The sequence below is a fragment of the Martes martes genome (assembly GCF_963455335.1).
Source record: "Martes martes genome assembly, chromosome: 5".
NCBI lineage: Eukaryota > Metazoa > Chordata > Mammalia > Carnivora > Mustelidae > Martes > Martes martes.
Genome location: NC_137892.1, coordinates 41,768,533 through 41,791,261, shown reverse-complemented (window position 1 = coordinate 41,791,261; position 22,729 = coordinate 41,768,533). Strand labels below are relative to the sequence as shown.

The 22,729-nt window shown below is 42.3% G+C and overlaps 1 protein-coding gene across 2 annotated transcripts; it reads left to right on the top strand.

Annotated features, from left to right (window-relative positions):
• The first annotated feature begins 2,783 nt into the window (after positions 1-2,783).
• On the top strand, positions 2,784-21,500 carry MACIR (macrophage immunometabolism regulator). 2 transcript variants are annotated; one of them, XM_080804470.1, is made up of 3 exons: positions 2,784-2,967; positions 10,888-10,977; positions 19,019-21,500. In XM_080804470.1, the coding sequence occupies exon 3, from the start codon at positions 19,042-19,044 to the stop codon at positions 19,663-19,665; it is 624 nt and encodes a 207-aa protein (XP_080660596.1). In that variant the 5' UTR covers positions 2,784-2,967; positions 10,888-10,977; positions 19,019-19,041; the 3' UTR covers positions 19,666-21,500. The 2 variants fall into 2 exon arrangements, with proteins under 2 accessions (XP_080660596.1, XP_080660597.1); XM_080804471.1 differs by lacking the exon at positions 2,784-2,967 and adding an exon at positions 3,642-3,687.
• The last annotated feature ends 1,229 nt before the right edge of the window (positions 21,501-22,729 follow it).

The following is a 22,729-nucleotide window of genomic DNA, read 5'->3' as shown; positions in this document are numbered from 1 at the left end:
TGGTGCTGGAGGCGGCGAGAGCTAAAGGGAGGGTTCAAGAGCATAGGACAGAGCCATCCCATCTATGGACATGTTGTACGCTGCAGCATGTTGTTGTAGGTGGTAGCTCTGGAAGGGACACTAGAAGCCTCTGTGGACAGATGCTTATAAATCAAAGGACTTCCTCCCACTCCCTGTCATCTCCACCTACGCATAGCCTGGCGTGGAGCTCTTGGAACTTTGACCCTACAAGGGAGTGGGGGAAAAGCTTTAAGGAAAACTGAAGCCTTGAAAGTGAAATAAAAAGATGTGCTGATTCAGGGCCTGTTGGCCCTCCAGGGCACATTCGATGCCCTTCCCCTACTTGCCTTTGTGTGGCAAGAGAGCTAACCCTGACGGGTGTTTCTTTGATTCTCAGGATGACTGGGGTTTGGCTGAATGTCAGGCACTGGCAGGAGATGAGAGGGTGCGAGGAGAGGAAAATCTATGGTCGTTTTCCCCCCTTCCCTTGCCCTAAATGACTTCCTTGGCAGTAGCTGTTCCTCCTCCGTGGTCATAGCTCCCAGGCTGGCCATACTGCCAGGCCCCTGGGCTCCAGGACCGGTGTCTCCTCCCTTTCCTACTCCAGCTAGGGGCCATGCTTGCTAATTTCTGGATCACCTCACCAACCCCTGCTCAGCTTCTGAATTCTTCCACTGTCTGTGTCATCATTTCCTTGCACTTAGTTATGTTTTTGTAAATACTTGAAATCCTCTCTTTCCCTGGTTAGCCCCTGACGGAAACAAACGGGTTTAGAGCAAAGGCTGAAGTGTGATATTTCTTACACACTTGGCTTTGTAGTTTATATCCACTATGTTATTATCAAATCTATCTACCTTGTTCTCTCAAGCTGGTTGTTTGTTAAGTGACGCTGTTCCATCCATATATAAGCCTTCTCAGGCAACCATCATTTCAAAATGATTTTTCTGGGAAGGGTGGCTTGAGGCAAAGATGTAACTTACACAAGGGATCTTTGATGGAGTGTTGGACTTCTCAGATTCAGGCCTTTCAGATCACAAGATCTTTTCTACATGTGTCCTTATTGTTTAAAAGAATGGCATTTTTCTTTATAGATTGAATAGATCTTCATAGAACACAAAAAAGCTCTGGGAAGAGCTTCTGCATTCCCCACCTCCCCTCAGCCACAGCTGCTACAAAGCCACAACAGATCTGAATTAAGGCAGTACTCAATCAGGGTACCAAGGGGCCACACATAAAGTTATTATTGGTCATTAACTGCCTCATGAACTGGTTTATTAGGTGGGTGTTCATTGTGGTACTCAAAAACTGACTGAAATTTTGATGGGGTGAGGAGTTAAAGGTGGGATGGAAGCACCACCTGGAGGGCAAGGCAATTTGGAGGCAAAGCCCTTTCAAGGTGGCTAGCCTGAAGCCTAATAAAGCTAAGGGCAAACCAGCACTTTATTGCTTTTGGCTAAAGAACATTGCCAAACTTTCAGAGCAAAGGGCAAGTACAAGTCATTCTTCTGAGAGGTTGTGAGATTTCAGCTAGGACAGAATAAAAGGAAGTTTCTGAATATAAAATAGGCAGTATTTTGGAAGAGGTTTTATGAGCATGATCATCAGAACAATTCACCACCGTGTCAAACAGATTATAATATGAAATAACTGATGCAAAAAAAAAAACCCATTCATTTATTTATTTAATACATAGTATATGGCGCCAGGTTCTGTATTTGAGAAGCTATCTACGTATCTGTGTTGGAAATAAAGTAATTTATGTTTCCTGAAATTGTTCTTTAGAGAATATTCTTCAAAGTGTCCTTCTCCCTCTGTCTTCCCATACTTACTTCAGGGCACACAAAGGTAGTATAAAATGTCTTCCAGGGGAGAAGCCGGCAGGCATCACTCCCTTGAAATAGGGGTGTTCAGATTCATTTGCCTTTATATTATCAGAGGCATATGTAGATTTTGGAACATGTTTGAATCAAGATTTATTCAAATTTGTTCAAAGTTAACAACAAACTCTCTTGGATTGAGACTGGAGCATAAATTCGCAACATTTATAAACCGTTTTGTGGTTCAGGCTCCGCTCAGACACTAACTAGGTGTGTGACCTCGAGGAAGTTAAACTTTCCAACCCTTTAAAGTGTGGGTCATAATTGGTCACATCCTTACAGAACTGAGAGGTGTAAATTTGGAAATGCATGTGAAAAGGCTTGGCACATCGTGAGAGCGAAACAAATATCATATTCTTAACGCCGAGTTTCTTGTTTGGCAGAGGTGGTTCGTATGGATTGAGAATAGAAAAGCCTGATCAATTCTTACAAGAATGGAAAAGATCAAGTCTGAGGGTTCAAAAACAGTGAATCCAATCAAAATCTAAATTTGAATGCACCTCACCCCGCGATTTTCAAGACTGACCCTATAATTTGTCATTTCACGGGCTTCCAGTTTCTCTACTTCTGCTCAGTGCTGAGTCCTTCAAGCAGAGACTCACAAATGACAAACCTCCCCCCACCACCTAACTGAGGGAACCTGAGCGTAGCCAGGCCTGCGAGTCGGACCGAGCTCCGGAGTCGGAGCGCCGGTTGGGACCGGGAGGAGGTGTTAGGACTCTTCCTCCCCGCCCTAGTCCGCAACTCCCCCGCCCCCGCCAACTACTTCAGGCCTCTTAGCGCCTTTCTCTCGCCGGCCCGCCCTTCCTCGGGGTGTCGGAGCGGGCGCAGGAGGCGGGCCCAGCGCTGACGGGCTGCGCCTCCGCAGCCAGAGGGAGGAGGGCGGGAAGGCGGGCGGGGGAGGAGGAGGAGGCGGGGACTACGCCGGGCGGTAGCTGGCGCCGAGCGCGGTGGGAGAGGAGAGGGTACCCGGCTGGCTCGCCTGGCGGCCTCTGCCCGGATCTCGGCGCCGCAGCCCTGCGCCTCTCCCGCCCTTGTCTCCGGCTCCGCGGCCCGGGCACAGCGGAGGTGGCGGCGCCGTGGGCCACCGGTAGGTTGCACGGGGACGGCGGTTCCGCCTGCAACCTTTTGTGCTGTAGAAAAGGTGGTGGTGATGGGTGGGTGGGTTGGGGGGTGCCCCAGTCACCGAGCCCCGGTGCCAGCCCCAGTCGCGGCACCGCCCCTTCCTCTCTGCCTCGTGTCGGGGCCGGGCGCGCGGTGTCCGCGCGGTGCTGGGGAACCCCGGGCGGGCGGGCCTCCGGGATAGGCGGCGGGTCGGCCCCAGGGGCCCCGGGCCTTGGCGGGCCGGTCCTTGGGCGCCAGACCGGGAGGCTGGGGTCTGGGAAACTGGGTGGGGCCCTTGCGGGGTGCGGGGAGCCCGCGGCTGCTTGGCACAGGGGTGGGGCCGGAGACGCCGTGAGTGTGCAGCGCGTGTGAGTGTGCGGGGGCGTGCGCCCCCGTGTGCGCGCGGCGTGCGCTCGCCGGGGAGGTGCGGGGACTCGGCGAGCCGGAGCGCCTCTCTCGCGGTGCGGCGGTGCGGAAGTCGGGGCGCGTTGGCGCGCACGCGAGTTCCTCCGCCGGCGTGCCCGCACCGCGGGGCAGCTGGCCTCGGGGCCCCATTGAGAAGTAGCTCTTTCCCGGGCCTGCTGCGCCTCTGGCCGCACGCCCCGGCCGCGCGCTGGGTGCGACTGCCCCGGCCAGATAGCGCCTGGGGGCGAGCCCTAACGGGCTTATCTCTTCGGCCCTCTACTCTCGAGCTGCAATCCGGGGGGTGAGGCCGCTCTCTAGCCCGCAGCCCGCGCCCGTTGCGCTTCTGCCGGTGCGGCGGAGGCGGACGGACCGACGTGCCCGGGGGCGCGCGTGTGGATTCGGGCCGAGTGCTGGCCAGAAGAGAAAGCGGCAGATTTGTCGCTGGGCATCTCCGCCCTCTCCCCACCTGTCGCGGGTGGACTTTGGGGCGGGTGGTAAGCAGAGAAAAGGGGGTTCCAGGCGGGCGGCAGTCACACGTTGAGCAGGCGGCCCCATTGTGAAGCTGCCAAACTCTCTCTAGTGGTGGAATCTGCAAATCTGCCAGCTAGGCGATGGGAACATGAAGGGAATGATGGCCCCGTCCCTTTCCCCTTGCAAATGTTCCAAAGATCTTAGGATCTTCCTGCTTCTCCGCCCGCAGCAGTTTGCACATGGGTGGGTTAGTTATCTGTGTCCAGCCAAGATGCTGAGAGGGTATGTGTATGATTGTAGTGCCCAGGTAAAACTGGGGCTGGAACTTTCTCACCGTTTGAGGAAGAATAGAGGCAGTAGCGTTTTATTGCATGCTCGCTACTCCTAGCTGAAAAGAGCAATTCTTGCACAACAATTCTGACGTTACTGGAACTCTTTATTTTATATTGTTTTTCTGAGATGAGCCACCCTACAATTTAGAGTTGTTAGTTGCTTTATGTATTTTTATCACCCTGTAGAGGAAGTTACACACTAAGAGAGATAGAAATGATCTCTTCCCAAAGTTTATCTTCTCAATGATTTCAAAATACAGTATTGGTTATTATTGCAGAAGTTTTGGGTACTTTATTAATTCAAGACCATGATTTATGCTTACACAATTATGTTTGATGAATTTTGCATAGATTTCGGTGTTTCTATCATGTGGTTGTGTATGCATTATAAACTTAATAAAATGACGAGGATGAAATGTTAGGATTAATGAACCCGTAGAGCTCTTGATTTGATAAGAGCGGTGTATACAGTATGCTTCTGTCAACATTCTAGTTAATTAATTGCAGGTGAGACTGTTTCATAGTGACAACACCAGGACAAAAGATATACAGGGTATTTGTTGACCTTGCATCATGGTCAGCGAATTTGTTTCCTTTGTATAATTTTGTATCCTTTGGAGAGCTCTTGTACACCCTTTGAAGTATTTAGTGTGGTGGGAGTAATAAAACTTTATATACAGGGTTGAAATTTGCTTTGCTGTTGCTGATTTATATCCTTTGGGAGAAAAAAATCAGGTCTTTTCCTCCAGAGAGAACTCTTGATTCCGTCACCAGCCTATCAAAATAAGTTCCTGGGTTTAAGCTTTCATGTGGAAGGTTAGCCAGTTCCACCGTGTGCACCTGTCCCATTTCGGTTATGCTTTCCTCAGAGGCGGATTTCTTGTAAAGACTGCATGTAGATCTGCAGTTCGAGTTACTGCCAGTCATATTTGTAGTGAAACCAGTTTTGTGTGTTGTTTTTTTTTTCCCCTAAAAGTAGAAGGGTGACTTTACATAATAGTGAGACAACATTGGTAATCTAGCTTTAATTTCTACTAGCAGAAATAGAGGGAAAATGGATGCTGCACTTTCAGGGGGTTGCTATTAAAAGAACTGATAGTAGGAAGAGAAACACCTTTTTTTTTTTTTTTTTTGGTCTTACTGAACTGATTATGGGTTGTCTTCCCCCCTTGGTGAGGTTAATGATTTGTTTGTAAGGTCAGGGATGGTGGATGGTTTCAGAAATGTCACACCCTGCTCAATAACTCTTCTTAAAATTGTTGATGATTTAGTTTTTATGAGTTACAAATGGAAAAGTGAGATTGAAGTAATCTCTACGAGGAACATGTAGAGTAGGGTAGGTACAGCTAAGCATTTTGTTCTTATTGTGTGTGTTGTAACTTTAGCAGTTAAACCATTTTATTTCTGCTCAGTGTTCTGTTACTTGAGAGATGTTTTGGTCCTTGTCTTTTTTATTTTTAGAGTAATCTTTGAGACTAGTGGTTGCAAAATATTTTCATTAGTCTGAATGCAATGTTTACCTATTTTTTTCACTTGCTTTTTTATGTTTCTGATCTCTCCTTGAATAGCTACTCTGAGAAATATTGCCTGTTTTCATTTTTTTCTTTGTGTGTTGGTTCTAGAATTAGAACCCATAACTTCTACTCAACCATTTTTCTTTGCCTAAAATTTATCTTGTTTTCTATAATATACTCTTTAATGATTAGTGGGATTTATTTACCAAAATTCAGAAGGGCTATTTGCTGGCCTTCGTACTTATAACCATATGATTTGGAAGTGATAGATTTTAATTTCTTCTTCTAAAAAAAAAAAACCTCTTTATAAAAGTAGACTCCATGGTGGAGCCCAACATAGGGCTTGAACCCACAACCCTGAGATCAATACCTGAGCTGAAATTAAGAGACAGACCCTTGACTGACTGAACCATCCAGGTGCCCCTAATTTTTATTTATTTTTTTTTTCTTCCAAATTTTTATTTAAATTCTAGTTAGTTAATATAGTGTGGTATTGGTTTCAGGAGTAGATTTAGTAATTCATCACTTACATATAACACCCAGTGCTCAACATAACCGGTGTCTTCCTCACTACCCATCACCCATCTAGCCCATCCCCCACCACCTCCCTCTGTCAACCCTGTTTATTCTCCGTTATTTTTTTTTTCTTACTGCTATTTTATTAGTGGATCTGTGCTGAAGTCTGATACTTATGACTTTTTTGTACATAGGGGTTTTGTGTGGGCTTGAACATTTCCCTGTAGCGCTTTCTGTATTTGGGGGAAAAACACTGCCTTCTCTGGGCTCCCAGTACCATTCAAGTTTACTATTCTATGTTTTAGATTTTCTTGTGTTTCCATGTCTGTCTGTCTTTCCTTCTTGCCGTGTCTCCAGCTTCACTTTTTGTATTTGCCCCAGTGCCTGTACAATGCTGGGATATAATAAGACTCAAGAAATATTGTTGCATGACAGAATGAGTGAATGAATAATTGAGCAGCTGAGTGGATACACCCAAATAAATACTCCTCAGATCTGTGTGGCAAGCCACTGTGAAAGCAGAAGGGTCTTTTTTCCTTACTTCCCCCTCCCCAGTCTTTTAACTCATTACCTTTTCATTGTTAAATATTATTTTTGAGTAGGATAACAGTATAATTGCCCAACAGGGACACTTTGGAGAGATAAAGGGGGTGCTATAAATAATTATGCCGCATTACTGGCTGTGAACTGAGACATATGGCCTCCCTACTTTTGAAGGACGTTCTTCTTTATTTACCTGTTTTGATATCTATCACCTTGCCTGAGAAATTTGACACACTTCCTAGTTAATGTTTGCAAACTTTCCTATTTGCAGAAGCTTCATTTGCAGTCATATGTTGGGTGTCTTTTGCTTCGTCACTCATGGCTTCCCTATCCAGAGGCCTGCGGGAAGACCTTGGCCATGCTGACTTTTTCCTATTTTCATTGCTTCCAGGATAATGTCACGGGGTTTTCTGCTCGTTTCAGCTGTTTGTAGCTGGAAGCATTATACAGTCTAGCCTCTGCTCTATTTACTTCTGTCTGGTTTTCTGCACAGCGTTTAGTGTATCTTGTAAGCCTTTCACATGAGTTCTTTTCCTTCTTGCTGACTGTCTTGGAGAGGAGATCCGTTGATATCTTGCCAAGCCTTCATGGTCAAAGCGTTGGCCAGAATCAGTTGCAAGTGTTAGGGATTTATAGATTTTTAAAGTATTCTAAAAATGTTACTCAATCTAAAACTTTATTCTAGATTTAAAAGCAGGGGAACCTTAAAGTGATTGTCTACTCTTGCCCTGGAGCTAAAGTGGAAATTTAGGAAATGGTTGGTAACTTTCATAGTAAACAAAGTATATTAATTCATCATCCCTATTCTGCCAGTGTCCGTGGGCTTTGGAGGCAGACTGGTAGGCGTTCAGATTCTTGTTCTGACTCTCAAATAGTGTATTACTTGGTCAAATACTTTAAAGTGGGGGTGGTATTGTCTTCTTGAAGTAGCTATAAATTGCTTATAGCTTTTGGCATAGAGAAGGTGTTCAAAAATATTGGTTTCTTTTTATTAAAAATCCAGTTCTTTGGGAACTTTCATATTGCATTACGCACAATCTTAATTGTTTCTACAGGACATGGGGAAAAACCCTTTCTTTAGTTTTTCTCCTTTTTTTTTTTTTTTTTTTAAACTAGATTCCTTTATAGGCAATCTCTTCAAGAAGGCACATTCTTATACTAATGTCTGGTCTGTCTTTTCATTCTTCTCTTCATCATCTTTATTTTCTTCCTCTTAGTCCGTGTGCACAGATAGCAGGTGGTTACACACACAGAAATAAGCAGTCAGAAATGAGGAAAAAATGAGACAGGGAATGGAGCTCCTTCACCTTAGTTTCGCCTGGGTGGCTCCCTTGGACTCCGTGTTTGTATTCTATTTTTGGCTTGGCACTGCCCTAATAGGGATAATCAGTTACTACACTTTGTTTACTATGAAATTACCGACCATTTCCTAGACTTCCACATCAGCTCCCGGGCGAGTGTTGGATAATTACTTTAAGGCTCTCTGTTTTCAAATCCAGAATGAAGTTTTAGGTTGATTTTTCTTTTGCTCTTGAAAAAACTGTTGGAAAATATATTTTTTCATGCATTTAAAAGCTTGAAAAGAAGCACATATCACCAAATATGTGATACAAATTACATGATAGCTTGAATGAGATTTTACAGTGTTTTCTAAAACTCGTTTGTTTCTTTCTTAAAGATTTTATTTATTTATTGGACAGAGATCACAAGTAGGCAGAGAGGCAGGCAGAGACAGAGGAGGAAGCAGGCTCCCTGCTGAGCAGAGAGCCAGATCCGATCCCAGGACCCTGAGACCATGACCTGAGCCGAAGGCAGAGGCTTAAGCCACTGAGCCACCCGGGTGCCCCTAAACTTAGTTTTTCTTTAGAATTAAAACACGTCCAGATTTTTCTAATGTTCCTGCTCCTGGGTTTTCTATCTAAATTTCCAAAAGTCTAAATGAAATGGGTCTTACTCTGTGATAGAGGTAGCCCTGAAAAATGAAGTGGAAATGTCTCTCTGTATTTGGCATCCAACCACATAACCAGCCAGGATTGCCTGATCACGGTTTTGTCCTCCCTTCCGATTTATGCTTTTCAAGTATCTTGTGCTCTCCTCTCGGAGAAAGGGTCCAGGATTTAGACGGACTTTGTAGAGGACTCCGTCCGGTATGTGCCTCTCCATCCTCACATTGTCAAGTTGGAAATAACACGAGAACTAGTAGCTAAAAGCACCTCCTTCTAATCACTTCGCAAGTGAGGCAATAAAGCTTTAAAATAAAGTGCCTCTCCACACATTTGAAATAGAATTCCATTTACAGAAATTAATTTACATTTTTCAGGAACATGGTTGTTGTGTAAAAAGCTGTCCATCCGGGCTTACCACTGAGCAGAGGCCACATGTATAGAAAGCAAGGTCGGTGGGCCTCGGAGTCAGGCAAACCGGGGTTCAGTTCCTGCCTGACTCTCAGATAGCATTGCTTCATGGAACACTTTGCAAGGGGGATGGTGCCCCCCCACCCCCACCCCTGCGGAGTCGGGGTTAAGATGAAGCCACAGAATTGGCCCCTAGCTTTGGCATGCAGGAGGGGCTCAAAAATAGGAGTTTCTTTTTAAATTTCCATCCCCACTAAAATCCATTTACTCGAATAAGAAATCAGCTTGAACTTTGTAACAGTAGTATTGGGGACATTTCCAAGAGTGGGTATATTAGGTTAAAAAAAAAAAAAGGATCATCAGGCAACAGTTTTTTGCCACGTTACTGTTCACTTTATGTAGAAACCAGAGGCTCCCTGGTGGGCGAGAAGCAAGTCTTCCTTCTGCGGGAGTCTTGGTTCCCCAGTCTGGACCCAGTCTGTGGCAGAAGCAGCGAGAAAGGGAGCATCGCGAATGAAGCCGTTTCCTAAATCTAGGGGGGTTGCAAAGGCTGATAGCCATGGGAGCTTCTCAGAATGACTGCCAAGTCTTGGTGCACTCACTCCTTCCAGTTTGCAAAGTTCAAGAGGCAGATCCCTTTAACTCAGTAAACGATGCATTTCCTTTGGATGAAACTCTTCAGTAGTGGTAAGGAAAGTAATAAGGTGACAAGTCCTTGCCTTCTCCCTTGCCCTTTGCTTTGGCTGTGAGGGCTTGTTTTCACTGCAGCCAGTCTTGGGGGCCCTGTGCACCTGTGCTGGTGAAATGAATCCACTGAGCCCACCGGAGGCTCCCTGGCCCCAGGTTGACACAGCAACAGAAACCCAACCACCAAAGAAATCTTCACAGGTGGATGGGACTTCGGGGAGTTTTCTTGACCTCAAGAAATTCACCCAATTAACAAGGAAGGTAGGAGATAAAGACGGATGCTCTTATACATTACCTCCCCAGAAAAGGGAGAGGCCTAGAGGAGATGCTCGAAATCTTAAGCAATGTGGAAACTCTAAAGAAGTGGTGTTCTCTTAAAAAAAAAAAAAAAAAGAAAGAAAGAAAAAGTGTTTTCCAAGGCCTTTCCAACCATTTGCCTCAGAGCGGTCTTATGAAGGATTTTTATTGTTGCTATTTTACGGCTATGATGAGTAGACAGCAAAAATTAATTGCATAATAATAACATCACACATCTCTAAAGGGCTTTACAACGTGCAGAACACGTTCCCCTGACTCCTCTCATTTGATCCACATAGTGGCTCTATGAGGGAGGAAGAATGGTATTGTCCTCATTTTCAATATTACTCTTTATACAAGGTCAGGACACAAAGTTCTTAGCCAGGCCATGAATAGAACCTGTTTTAACCCCAGCCTCATCATCATTTTTTCATAGGATACTGTGAATTTCTTGACTACACAAAGAGCGCTAGGGTGGTGGAGCTAACATTTAACCCCCAAATTTGTGTGTCTGTACTTAGTCCAGTTAGCTACTCTTAGTCTCGAGGTAGAATTGCAGCAGCAGAATACAGAGGAATAAACATTTTAAAATGGTTGAAGTTCAGTTTAGCTGAACAAAGTCAGTTTGCTTTAATAAAAGGAATTAATATTGCATCCTCTATAACCTGTACCTGATGTTCGTACCTCCTGCTAGTTTCTTCCTGTGTTGCAGTTAGAATTGTTCTAATTGCTTTGTAAGTTGTGTTACTTGTTAAATTAAAGGTTTATTTTTATATTCCATGTTTAGTATCTGGAGTAGAGCAGAAAAAATATTATGCCTGTGTTCCCTTGGGACTCATTGGACATTCTACAGTGACATCTTCTGGGATTTAGTCTGGTGAGTTATATTTTGCTTTTTCTTTTTGTTAACCCATTGTGTGAACATATCATGTGTTTTAAGGACTACATAAACAGATGAATGTGAAATGTTGAGATATGATTGGAAGTATATATACTACAGGAATGAAATTTTTAATGATGGGAACTGAAATTATTGTTGCAGATTGCTAACTTTATTATCTTGAAGTGTTTGCCTTATTGATTGCGGTTTTTCCTTATTCCTGTGAGATAAAGGAGATTTTTGGAATAATACTTCAGAGTAGAGTAGTTAAGGGGTAATTGCTCTGATTTCAGGGAAATTTTAGTAAAACATTAATCCCTAGAGATGGGTGAAATAATTTGCAAAAAGTTCTGGTTGTATGTGGTCATACGTTATTAAAGAAAGGCATACAGGTGACTGAAAGGAGCATCAGTTTCACTTAGTCATATAGAAGCTCACTGCAAGTGTGACCTTCCTTTTATTATACCATCAATTTAAACTTGCTAAAATTAACGCGGCGCTGTTGTCTTTTCGTTGTCTTTTTTCAGTGCGTCGTCTTTGTATCTATGCCAATGCAGTTATCCATGTGACTCCATGTGTTTGAAGGTGAAAAGAATTTAATAATTATCTTTGTAGCTTTTTAGCATTTTAAAAAGTATATTAATGTGAGTTCATTGGTGCTTTGATATCTCATTATACGTGGGCAAGATCTTTATAGGTCCTTGCTTTGAATTTGAGTTGTCAGAATCCTTGGTGGGGAAATACTCGGGGAAAAAAAATTCTGGAAAAACTTCTGGTTTCACAATAAGTGATCTCCAAATTAGCCGTCAGCAGCAGAATGATTCAAAAGAATGATGGGGAAAACCAGACACTTTTGTTTCATTAGGTAGATACAGTGTACCAGATTTATGACAATGCATTTTAAAACATTGGGAAAATGGAATCATTACTAAATTTTAAGTTTTTTTTTTTTTTTTTTTAAAGATTTTATTTATTTGACAGGGATCACAAGAAGGCAGAAAGGCAGGCAGAGAGAGAGAGAGGAGGAAGCAGGCTCCCTGCTGAGCAGAGAGCCCGATGCGGGGCTCGATCCCAGGACCCTGGGATCATGACCTGAGCCGAAGGCAGAGGCTTTAACCCACTGAGCCACCCAGGCGCCCCCTAAATTTTAAGTTTTGAGGAAAAAAGCAAGATGTTTGAAAACCCAAAGTACAAAATATTTTTAGAGGATATTGAGTAAGAAATAATGTGGCTGAGTTAGCTCATCTAATTTAAATAAAACACAAAACTAGGAGTAGTGAGTGGAAGTTATAGGAATGTGTATGTGGGTCTGTGTGTATCTTTTTCTTCAGAGGCACATGTGTAGGTATGTATACATAATTATGGATATAGTTATATATTAAATACAAGGACAGTCTAGCATAGCTGCAAAGGTGAAATGAACCAACTCAAGAGGTAATGAGTTGCCTGTCATGGGAGATGTCCAAACATAGACTGAACAACCATTAAGATGCCTTGTGATTCTGAGATCTGATAATTTGAAGAATTTTAAAATTAGGAGGATGTTCAAAAACTTGGAAGTGTGTGACAGGCTTCTCTTATTTTAATTTAATTTTTTTTTATTTTTTGAAGTCAGACTTCAAATTGAAGTATAATTTGTATATAGTAAAAATCACCCTTTTGTATAGTTTGATGAGTTTTGATAAATGTATCCAGCTGTGGAATGCCCATTACAGTCTATATATAGACTATTTTAATCACTCCTCCCCAAGATTCCCTGTGCCCCTTTGTAGTTTTATCCCCACCTCCCAACCCTGACCTTTTGCAGTTGTTGATTACTGTCCCTTTAGTTTTCCAGAATGTCATGTAAGTAGAATCACACATATGTAGCATTTTCTATCTGCTGCTTTCACTCTTATAATCTTAGTTTGCTCCTTTTTGTTACTGAAAAGGATGGGTCACTGTTTCTTTTTCCATTTCCCTGTTGATGGACGTTTGGATTGTTCTAGTTTTTGGTGATTATGAATAAAACTGTTAAAAGTATTCATGTTCAGGTCTTTATGTGAATATACGTTTTCATTTTCCCTAGGTAAATACCTACAGTAGTGTTGGTGGGTGTTTTAATAACATTTATTTAACTGTGTCAGAAATTGCCAAACTGTTTTCCAAAGGGCTGTATCTGACACGGGCTTCTAAGAAGCTGAAGTAGCTGTAGCAAAGTGTGTACACACCAAGGGGCCCAATTCTCATTCAGCACAGATTTATTTTTATTTTATATCCAGTTTCAACACGTTTGATCAGCACATGCTTTTTAAGCCCACAGTGGATTAGACCCAGTAAACTAGAAGGCATTAGCGATAGGTTGTTACAATTTCAAGCAGCAGAAAATGTATCCACTAGTAGGAAGGTAATGACTGATCTAAAACAAAACAAAACAACAAAAAAAGGCAGGGACTTAGAGGAGTGAAATTCTTCTATCTGATAAGTTCTGTCTGACAAGTTCTCAAACACGTCTGCAGAGTAGAATGTCCTGGAGATCTTTTTGAAAAGTTCAGAGCCTAGGCTGTGCCCCATAGGACTTCAAACACAGACCTGAGGTATAGCACAGGCATCATCGTTTTTGAAGCTCCTCGGATGCTGTTCGCATGTGTACAAGTTGAGGAGCCGTGTCCCCCACACACAGCATGATGAGGTTGCCAGTGTCAGGAAACCGGGACTGCCTATCCCACTCTGGGCAAGCCCCTGCCTTCATGTCTACAGAGTCCTCTTCCTCATGATCAGAAGCTCTGCATAGGTGAAATCCAAGATGATGCTGGCGCTGAAACTAAGTGGTTCTAGATATTGCTAGACTGACAGTAGTCATGCTTGGGAGGCTCCATTTGCCAAGAGCCGGCTCTATTCCAAATGGATCATTTCTTGAAAAGGATTTTGTTCGCATGGTGACATTTTTGTTCTGTATATTTAGACGGTTATATATGTTTTCTCTTAAATGGAATTGCTGTGTGTTACTAAAAACGGTTCAAGCATATGGGATAATTTTTTTGATTACTGATGGTGACTTTTTTTTTTTTGATAAGCCTGATTTAAAAAAAAAAATATTCCCAGAATGCAGTACATTTCAAAAAGAATTCTTTGTAAGCCAGTTGTGAAACTTCTCAGCTATTTTCAGAGCTGGTCTGAGTTGCTGAGGCACCTCGGTTATATTTTTTAAATGCTCCTTGTGCCAAATGCTTGGGAAGTTGGACCTCTTGGGGAGTGTTCAGAGCTGAGCAGATTTTACACTGATGATGGTCTTTTGAGTGTGCTCATCTCGGTGTACCAGGGTCTCCTACACATTTGTTGTACGTTGGACCTGTTGGCATTAGTTGCAGACGGAATTCACAATGGCATGCCATACCCATGTTTTTAAAATAATGCTCTGTGTACATTTTTCTAGCAGATACTGAGGTGCTATCTTGTCTAGCCTGGTTGAGTTTTGAATCCTCCCACATTTCAAAGAAAGACAGTGGCCCCTACAAACACAGTCAGGTCTTTCACTTTTTGTAAGTCTATGTCAGTACCTTTGTTATGGATTAGATTGTGAAGGAATTTTGATCCTGAAGACCCTTAGGTGGCAGTTAAAAAAATCATATATGTTCCTGGAACTTGTTTAGGAGACTCAGTTTTAAAAGTATTCATCAATTACAAGTTGAGTTTCCTATTCTCTGTTGTATTTTTTTTGTAGACTCTTCTATCAACAGAAATTTTGCTGCTTCTGTTATTACAATAACAACACTTTTCGGCTTTCTGTCTGGTTTTTATTTTTGCTTTAAACTGCATATGAAAAGCATTAATGGAATCAATAAGGTTGTCATTTCTCTGTGATTTCTAGTGCTCAGCAGTGCAGAAGTTAGCCTGGTGCCTAGTTTCCCCGGTTCATGTTTATTCTTACTGGTGCAGTGGGAGTGGCTGCCTGTTGCACATACCTGCAGTATTTGTAAGAGTTCTTTGTAATCTTTTATCTTGGCAGTAGGTATTTATGAGGCACAGTTTATTTTAGGATAGGAAATAAAATGCTTCATCATGAATGGTTTGTTAAGGAATAATAAATCTATACGGTAAAATATGAAGATTATTCTGATCACAGGCCATCTCCAGTTGTACTCATGGTAGCCATGTTTCCTGATCACTGCTTTTATTAATTTCTCGTTATTTATTTTTTTACAGAGAGAACAAGTGAGCGGGGTTAAGGGGACGTTGAGGGCAGAGGTGGAGAGAGTCTTAAGCAGACACCACACCCAGCATGGAGCCTGACTCGGGGCTTGATCCCATGACCCTAAGATCATGACCTGAGCCAAAATCAAGAGTTGGTTGCTTAACTGACTGAGCCACCCATGCATCCCTGATCTAGTGCTTTTAGTAAGAAATTTTACTGTGTGAAAAAGTATCTTCATCTTTAGTATCACTGCTTTTTTTTTTTAGAATTACAGAATTAGAAAGTACCTCGACTTCTTTTTCAGATGTGTTCCTATACTACCTCTGCTCATTTAAGAGGTCACCTGGGGAAGTTGACCCTGTAACTACTCCCAGGGCCTTAGTCCAGTCTTTAAATCCAGTCAGGAAATTCTCAGGAATTTAATAGCATAAGAAGTTTGCTTTCAGTGAGTCACATTGAAGAGTGGAGGGCATACTGCTTAGTCAGCATTTCACCTAGCTAAAAACAAAATATTTGCCAGTCCGTGTTCTCTTTTCTGAAACGTGGCCGCCACCTAGCTTTCTTAGTGGTGCATGCTAGGTGCTCTTTAGAAGGGCAATCAATATGTAAGTAAAAAGTTTTTTTAAAAAATCTAAGCAGTTTGCAAGAGTTATGTTGTGCACCATGGACGTTCCTACATGAATATCAAGATTTGAAGAGGTTCTCATACATTCAACAATACACTGAAGAAACCAATGAAACCACCTCACAGAGCTGTTAGTTTTGAGACTCTCTTACTGTTTGGAGCAGAAGTACTGATGTTTTTGTCGCTAAAACATGCGAGCACTTTTCCAGAATTTACAGTCATTCATCAGAAGTTCAGTAGGTTGCAGCGATCTATGTAACATTTAAGACAAGTGTTCTTATGTTCCAGGACCGTGAGACTGTAATTCAGAAACCTGACGTAGAGTGTTGACCTTAGTTCCTAGGCCGCATACCTGTTAGAGTGTATTGGAAGTGGTTGTGTCTTTAAGTTGCTGCTTAAGTGGTGTCTTCTAACAGGGGGTGTGTTGTTTACCTCAGCAAAAATGGTAGGTTTCTTCCACCACGCTGCTCGGTTGGAATTTCCAGAGCTCTTAGATCACATCGGTTTCTTTTGTTTGACCATCAGGGTGAAATCACTGTCTGTCAGGTATGTGCCTGAAGATCCTGCTAGGTAGTTTTGGCCTACCCACGTGCTGGTTTTTACGATGTTATGGCTGCTGGAAACTGAAGCCCTGGTGGTTACTCATCTCTCTGTATTGTCCTAGTAGCTGTTTCGTGTCCCATCCAGTCATCACCTTTATAGATCGCTTCACTCACTGTCTTCAGTTCTCTCATTTTCTAGGTGCTTATTTTCTAGATAATAGATACTTTCTGCCCTTTTCTCTCAAGCCTTTGCATCCTAACAAAGGTTTGTTCCTCTTCCCTTGCTTAGCAATTTTTATCCCTCAGAGGCACAGATGACTTTCAGCCTAGCCTCTGTTTGAATTATTACCCGAATCCTAATGGGTGGAGTGTGCACGCTTGGATTGGGGCAAGTTTGTAATGCACCGAATGAGAACACAGGAAGGTGGCTGGTGGTGGTGTGTGGACTGTCATGGATTCCCAGATTTGGAAGGGACCTAGACCAGGGTGTCACCTCATGTGGACTGACTGCTTGAGTGTCATCACCTGGGTCATTCTTACGTGGGGTACCCATTTGGGTGTGTGCTCCGTTTCCTGCACAGCCCTGGTTCTTTGAGCCTCACTTGAGCCCTCCTCTCCTAGTCTTTCAGAATGGACTATTAGAGATACACTTGCCGCCTGTAGCTCCCTGTCAGGTTTGGTAACTTGGAGGCCTTGGATCTGTCCTCCTGGGCTCCTTCTGGGTATCTAGAATTAGTGAGAAAGGAAGTATTAGATTAGTATGTCATTTGGCTTGGAGGAAACATTTGTTTATTCAGTATAAGGTTTGACAAAGCTCAGGCCCTCTGAAGTGTATCAGATAAGAAATCTTCAAGTTTCTGTATGCTTATTAAAGTAGCTGATAGTCCTCCTAATAGGGAAATAAATTACACAATCAAATAAAAATTTACTTTTTACATTATACAATAAAGCCAATTACTTTAAATCTGAAAGGGTTGAGGGGACTACAGTATTTTTATTAAATTAAATTTGGAACTACATAGACTAAGGTTTAGAGCAAAAAGTAAGTAAAAGCTCTGTGGATCCCTTTGGCATTTGCTCTATCTCAGGACTCAGTTTTCAGCTGTGTTCTAGATGTAGACGTAGATGTAGTGAGGATAGGATGGTATCTGGGGAATTCTTCATAGTCTTGGTTTATTTCCTCATAAAGGAAAGAATAGCATGCAAGTGAGGGAATAAGGCTCTTTTTTTTTTTTTTTTTAAAGCTTTAGAATTGCTTGGATTTCAAATGAATACCCAAACTTTGGGAAATGCTTCAACCAAGAAAAGGTTATTTGCTTCACAAAAGCATTTTTAAGAATCATTTAACAAAACAGTCTCTTCCAATAAATTTTTCATCTTAAAATTGGTTACTATTTGACATCATTTTGGTTGGCAACCTGAGATGCTTAAAAAATTGTGTTTTCTACTCCATACTGATGATCAAGTAGAAATAAAGTTTCTCTGAAAAGACACACTCAGTTTCCCTTAGTACTTTAATTATTTTCCAAAATTTGACTTATCTGCAGCTTCCTAGAAACCTGGCCGATTTTTGTGGTACTTCTTATCAGTGGGGTTTTCCAAACTATATAATGTCATCATCATGATGAATAATATCAGCATTCATTGAGAATTATTCTGCCATTTATTAAACTATTCAAAAGTGCAGGGTCTTAGGTATTGTAAAATAAAGTAACGTGTAAATCAGTGGCCTATTTTCTCAAATAGTCAAAGTGGATCTGATATTTTATATATGCTCAATATTAAAAGTGACCTGATTTATTGGATTTAGGATTTCTTTTTAAACTAGGAAATGGTTTGCTGTAAATAATTCACTGGGGACATGGGAGGAAGAACCTTTGCAACATTTGGGGAACTTAAGAGTGACACCTCCATACCTTCAAAACATTTCTTTCTTTAGGCCTGTATTGGAACCTTTGCAGAAATCGATCCGTTTTCATCTTTCATTATACGCCCCTTAAACACGTTTGGGAAAAAAAATGCGTAGGTGTGAAGAGCTCAGCGCTTATTTTAAATTAAATGATGGAAAATGTAAAGATGCCAATTTTCAAGTTGGGAGTCTTTGGTGGATTCTTGTGGCGCCGTGTAGAATATTTTTATTTGCCTCACGTTGAGATCCGTATTTGATTTGCTTACTACCACATCAAGGAATAAAGCTTGCATGATTGAACGGAGTGCCTCCTGTAGGGAAGGACTGTTTTCTGTTTTCTTCTCCATCTGAACCTTTTAGTTGTCCTCCAGACTTTAAGCTGCTCCGCGTTCGTGAAGGTAGAGAAGTCATAGTCATTTTTTTTAAAGATTTTTATTTATTTATTTGACACAGAGAGATCACAAGTAGGCAGAGAGGCAGGCAGAGAAAGAGGAGGAAGCAGGCTCCCTGCTGAGCAGAGAGCCAGATCCGATCCCAGGACCCTGAGGTCATGACCTGAGCCGAAGGCAGAGGTTTAACCCGCTGAGCCACCCAGGCACCCAGAAGTCATAGTCATTTTAATGCCTGCTCTGGAGTGCGTTATAGACACCGATAAACGTCTGGCAGCTGGACAGCGGCCGCCTTTCAGGCCGGTGTTATTTCATGCTCCCCGAGCCGGCTAAACCACTCCAGCTTGGCCCGAGGGTCTGTGCACGACGCCGTTACGATCTGAGTCTGTTTGCTTTCAGGAGTGTGCCGCCCGGTGCCTACCATGGAAGTCGATGTCAACGGAGAGTCCAGAAGCACCCTGGCCACGCTGCCCCTGCCGGTGGCCGAGGCGAGCTCCCCCGGCAAGGCGGAAGCGGAGAAGCCCCGCTGCTCCAGCACGCCGTGCTCGCCCATGCGCCGGACTGTGTCGGGCTACCAGATTCTGCACATGGACTCCAACTACTTGGTTGGCTTCACCACTGGCGAGGAACTCCTGAAGTTAGCCCAGAAGTGCACGGGAGGTGAAGAGGGTAAGGGAGAAGCTGTGCCTTCCTTGCGCTCCAAGCAGCTGGACGCAGGACTCGCGCGTTCCTCCCGTTTGTACAAAACCAGAAGTCGGTACTACCAGCCCTACGAGATCCCGGCGGTGAACGGCAGGAGGCGGAGGCGGATGCCCAGCTCAGGAGACAAGTGCACTAAATCTTTACCTTACGAACCTTACAAGGCCCTCCACGGGCCTCTGCCTCTTTGTCTTCTTAAAGGTAAGAGGGCTCACTCCAAATCTCTGGACTACCTCAATCTAGATAAAATGAGCATCAAGGAGCCAGCGGACACAGAAGTGCTCCAGTACCAGCTCCAGCACCTCACCCTCCGAGGGGACCGTGTGTTTGCCAGGAATAACACATGAGCCAGGGGCAGAGAGTACCGACCAGTGTAGGTCAGCGTCCGCTTGGCTGGGAAAACCCACTGTCGTTCTCTGTACAGGACTCCTTCACATTATAGATGGTTATATCAGCTCAGTGTTCCTGGAACCTAAAAATTGTCTGGATCAAAATTTGAATACAGGAATGAAATCACAGGTACTTGGGGGGAAATCATTCTAGAGCACGCAACTGCAAAGAAAACAGAATGTCGGCCATTAGTTTGTATAGCTTTTTAGCTGGGGGGAAAAAGGCTGTGGTACAGTAATGCCATCTTTATGATTCTGACACTCAAATTGGGAATGTTATCTGCTTGGTTGTTGCTGACTTGGTATGATTCATTAGAAATTTATATCTTTAAGTACTCAAGTACTTCTTTAATCTCTGTATTTTACTATACGATGTATGTAATGATTTGTTTTATGAAATTTAGAACTTGAACATTGCTAATTGGACCACTTTTTATTTTTAAATATTGAGTTTAAATATTTTATAACTGGTTTTGCACTGAAAAATTTAACATTTCAGATTGACAAGAGAATAATCTTTCTTCACTTGCCTCAATAATACTATTGAGCAGTGGATTTTTTTTATTTCCGCATGGAAAGTTATGGATCTCTATGGCTGTAAAATATTTCTTTATAGCATTATCAAAGTGTGTCTTAATACAATTAAATTTGGGATACAAAGTATTTATTTTACAATGGATGGGGGGAAGCTTTTCCAGAAAGTTTCCAATATGAAGTTTTCATAAGTTAAAAAAAAGTTTCCTTAGTGCTTACTTTCTAAGTTAAAAATTCATCTGGAACTTTAAAATAGAGAGGATTCTTTTAATTGCGGATGATAGGCATAATACTGTTTGCATCTGAATGTTCTGTAAGTGAATGAAACTTTTAGTAGAAGGACTCATGATTTCTACTATTGAATGCTTAAACTAAGTATGGAGTCATACCATTCAGCATGGCATCCGGGTCATTCTAGTTTTAGTTCTGTGCAGCTCAAGCGCTCGTTGAAATTCCAGTTTCTAGGATTAGTGTGGGAGCCTAAAATGCTTCTGCAGTTTTAATGGGTTAATCCTGGATTACTTAACAATTTGTGTCAATTGCACTGGTTTAATTTGTTGCTAAAGGAATAACGCCCTGGCTTTAGTAACAAATACAGCTCAACTATTCTTGAATATATTTTGAGAAAAATGTATGTAACTTAACCTTTTGTAAAAGTTTCTATTTCTTTTTTTTCTTTTTTGACTCTTGAAGGTGCAATTTATAACCGAATTGGCATTTCTGGCAGCATAGAACTGCTTAAATTTTAGTTTGGGGGCTGTGAGTTTCTTAGGTGTTAGCAGTCTTGCTTATAAAATAAGAACACCTTTTATTAATGAGTGGGTCATTCTTGGTGCAGATATGACTTTCCTTTAACCAGAATGAATGGCAAACTCTGTTTAGAGCAGAATAAGTATTAGAAAACCCTAGGAGCTCTTAATCAACATTTATTAGACTTTCACTGAGGCAAACCGTGTGAAAGCGCCTTGGGGAAGTTGACCCCTATCTTACTGAATTGATCGGATTTCTTGGTGGGCTGGAAATTTTCAGCTGCTGTATATTTTAAAGTAAATTGCACCTTTGTAACATAATTGTATTGACGAATGATCACTAAGATTAACTATCTATACAGTCATTAGTTTGACAAGAAATAGAATCCTGTCAGATGCCAAAGAGTTGGGATTTTTACGTTTAATGATTAAACACCGTTATTTATTGATGATTTACCCTGTGGAACTGTATTATTTCTAACTATGAAATAAAAGGGTGATGTAAACACACATTGTTGTGTGGTGCTTTAAACAAGGTCCATCATCTACAGGCTAGTTACTGTTCAGGAATTGCGCCTAAGGACTTATTTTTAGGCCCCATTTTTGTAAAAAAAAAAAAAATATTTTTGGTGCTCATTTGCATTTTAGGGTAAAGGATATATTCATGGCAATGGTATGTATTCAGTCCATGAGGAAACACAGCTGTGTACCTATGAGATCTGTCCCCTGCCCATGCACCTAAGTACTTTGTTGAGCTAAATAAAAATGTGCAGCTCTTTTGTTTTGTTTTGTTTTTACTTAAAGACGAGTGAACCTCAGTGGGGAAAATGAAGGGGTTGGAAGTTTGAGATATGTCATGTGAGCAATGATCTGGTTTAAAGAGAAATAATTTTAAGTTTGGTTTCCTAGAAAGTAAGTTCTGAAACTCTGGGTCTGTAGTTTACAAAGTGTGTTTGGAGAGCTCCTCCTTTCAACCTTGCTTTCTCCGCGCTCCGTGATCTTGTTGTGCTCCTATAGTGAGTAGTAGCCCATTTAAAAAAAAAAAAAAAAAAAAAAGGTTGGCCTGGATCTCTTTTCGCTGGAGGAAAAAGAAATCCTCTTCTTCAGACTTTTGACATGGTTTATCCTTCTGAACTCTCCCCCTACCGTTTTTATTCAATTTAATATTTCATACTAAACAGGGCACACTTGCCCGGAAGACACTTGATGCTATCCGTCCTACAGTGCCTGACTTTCAATAAATGGCAGCACCACCACACTTCATATACATATTTTTTCTTTTTTGCAAAAATACCATGTTTTTGAGGCTCTGTTGATGTCTAAAGTGGCAACAGGATTTCCCTCTTCTGCCAGTCGGAGGTGAGCTGTGTGTGCGGCTCTGACTTCCCCTTGGCTGTGTTTGCTCCTCTGTTTCCAGGGCTCCTGGAGTCAGCAGTCAGGGAGGAAAAGACAGTGGGGCATGGATTGAAATGTAAACTGGTATGGAACCCCCAGACCTTCCAAACTCTGGCTCAGCGAGGCTCCTGTTCCAGGCTGTTGCCTTCTGTCATGGGATGCCCATGTGTGTGTGTGCCTTTTTCCTTCCCTGAGATAAGTATTTAAATGATTTCAGTATTTGGGATTTGGGAAGCTTTTATAAGATTGTAAGTTAACTTACAGAGGCAAACTGGCCTTTCACTAAAAAAGAATATTTATTGAATTCTTGAGAAAAGCAACCGATTTTTACTTATTTTCTTACT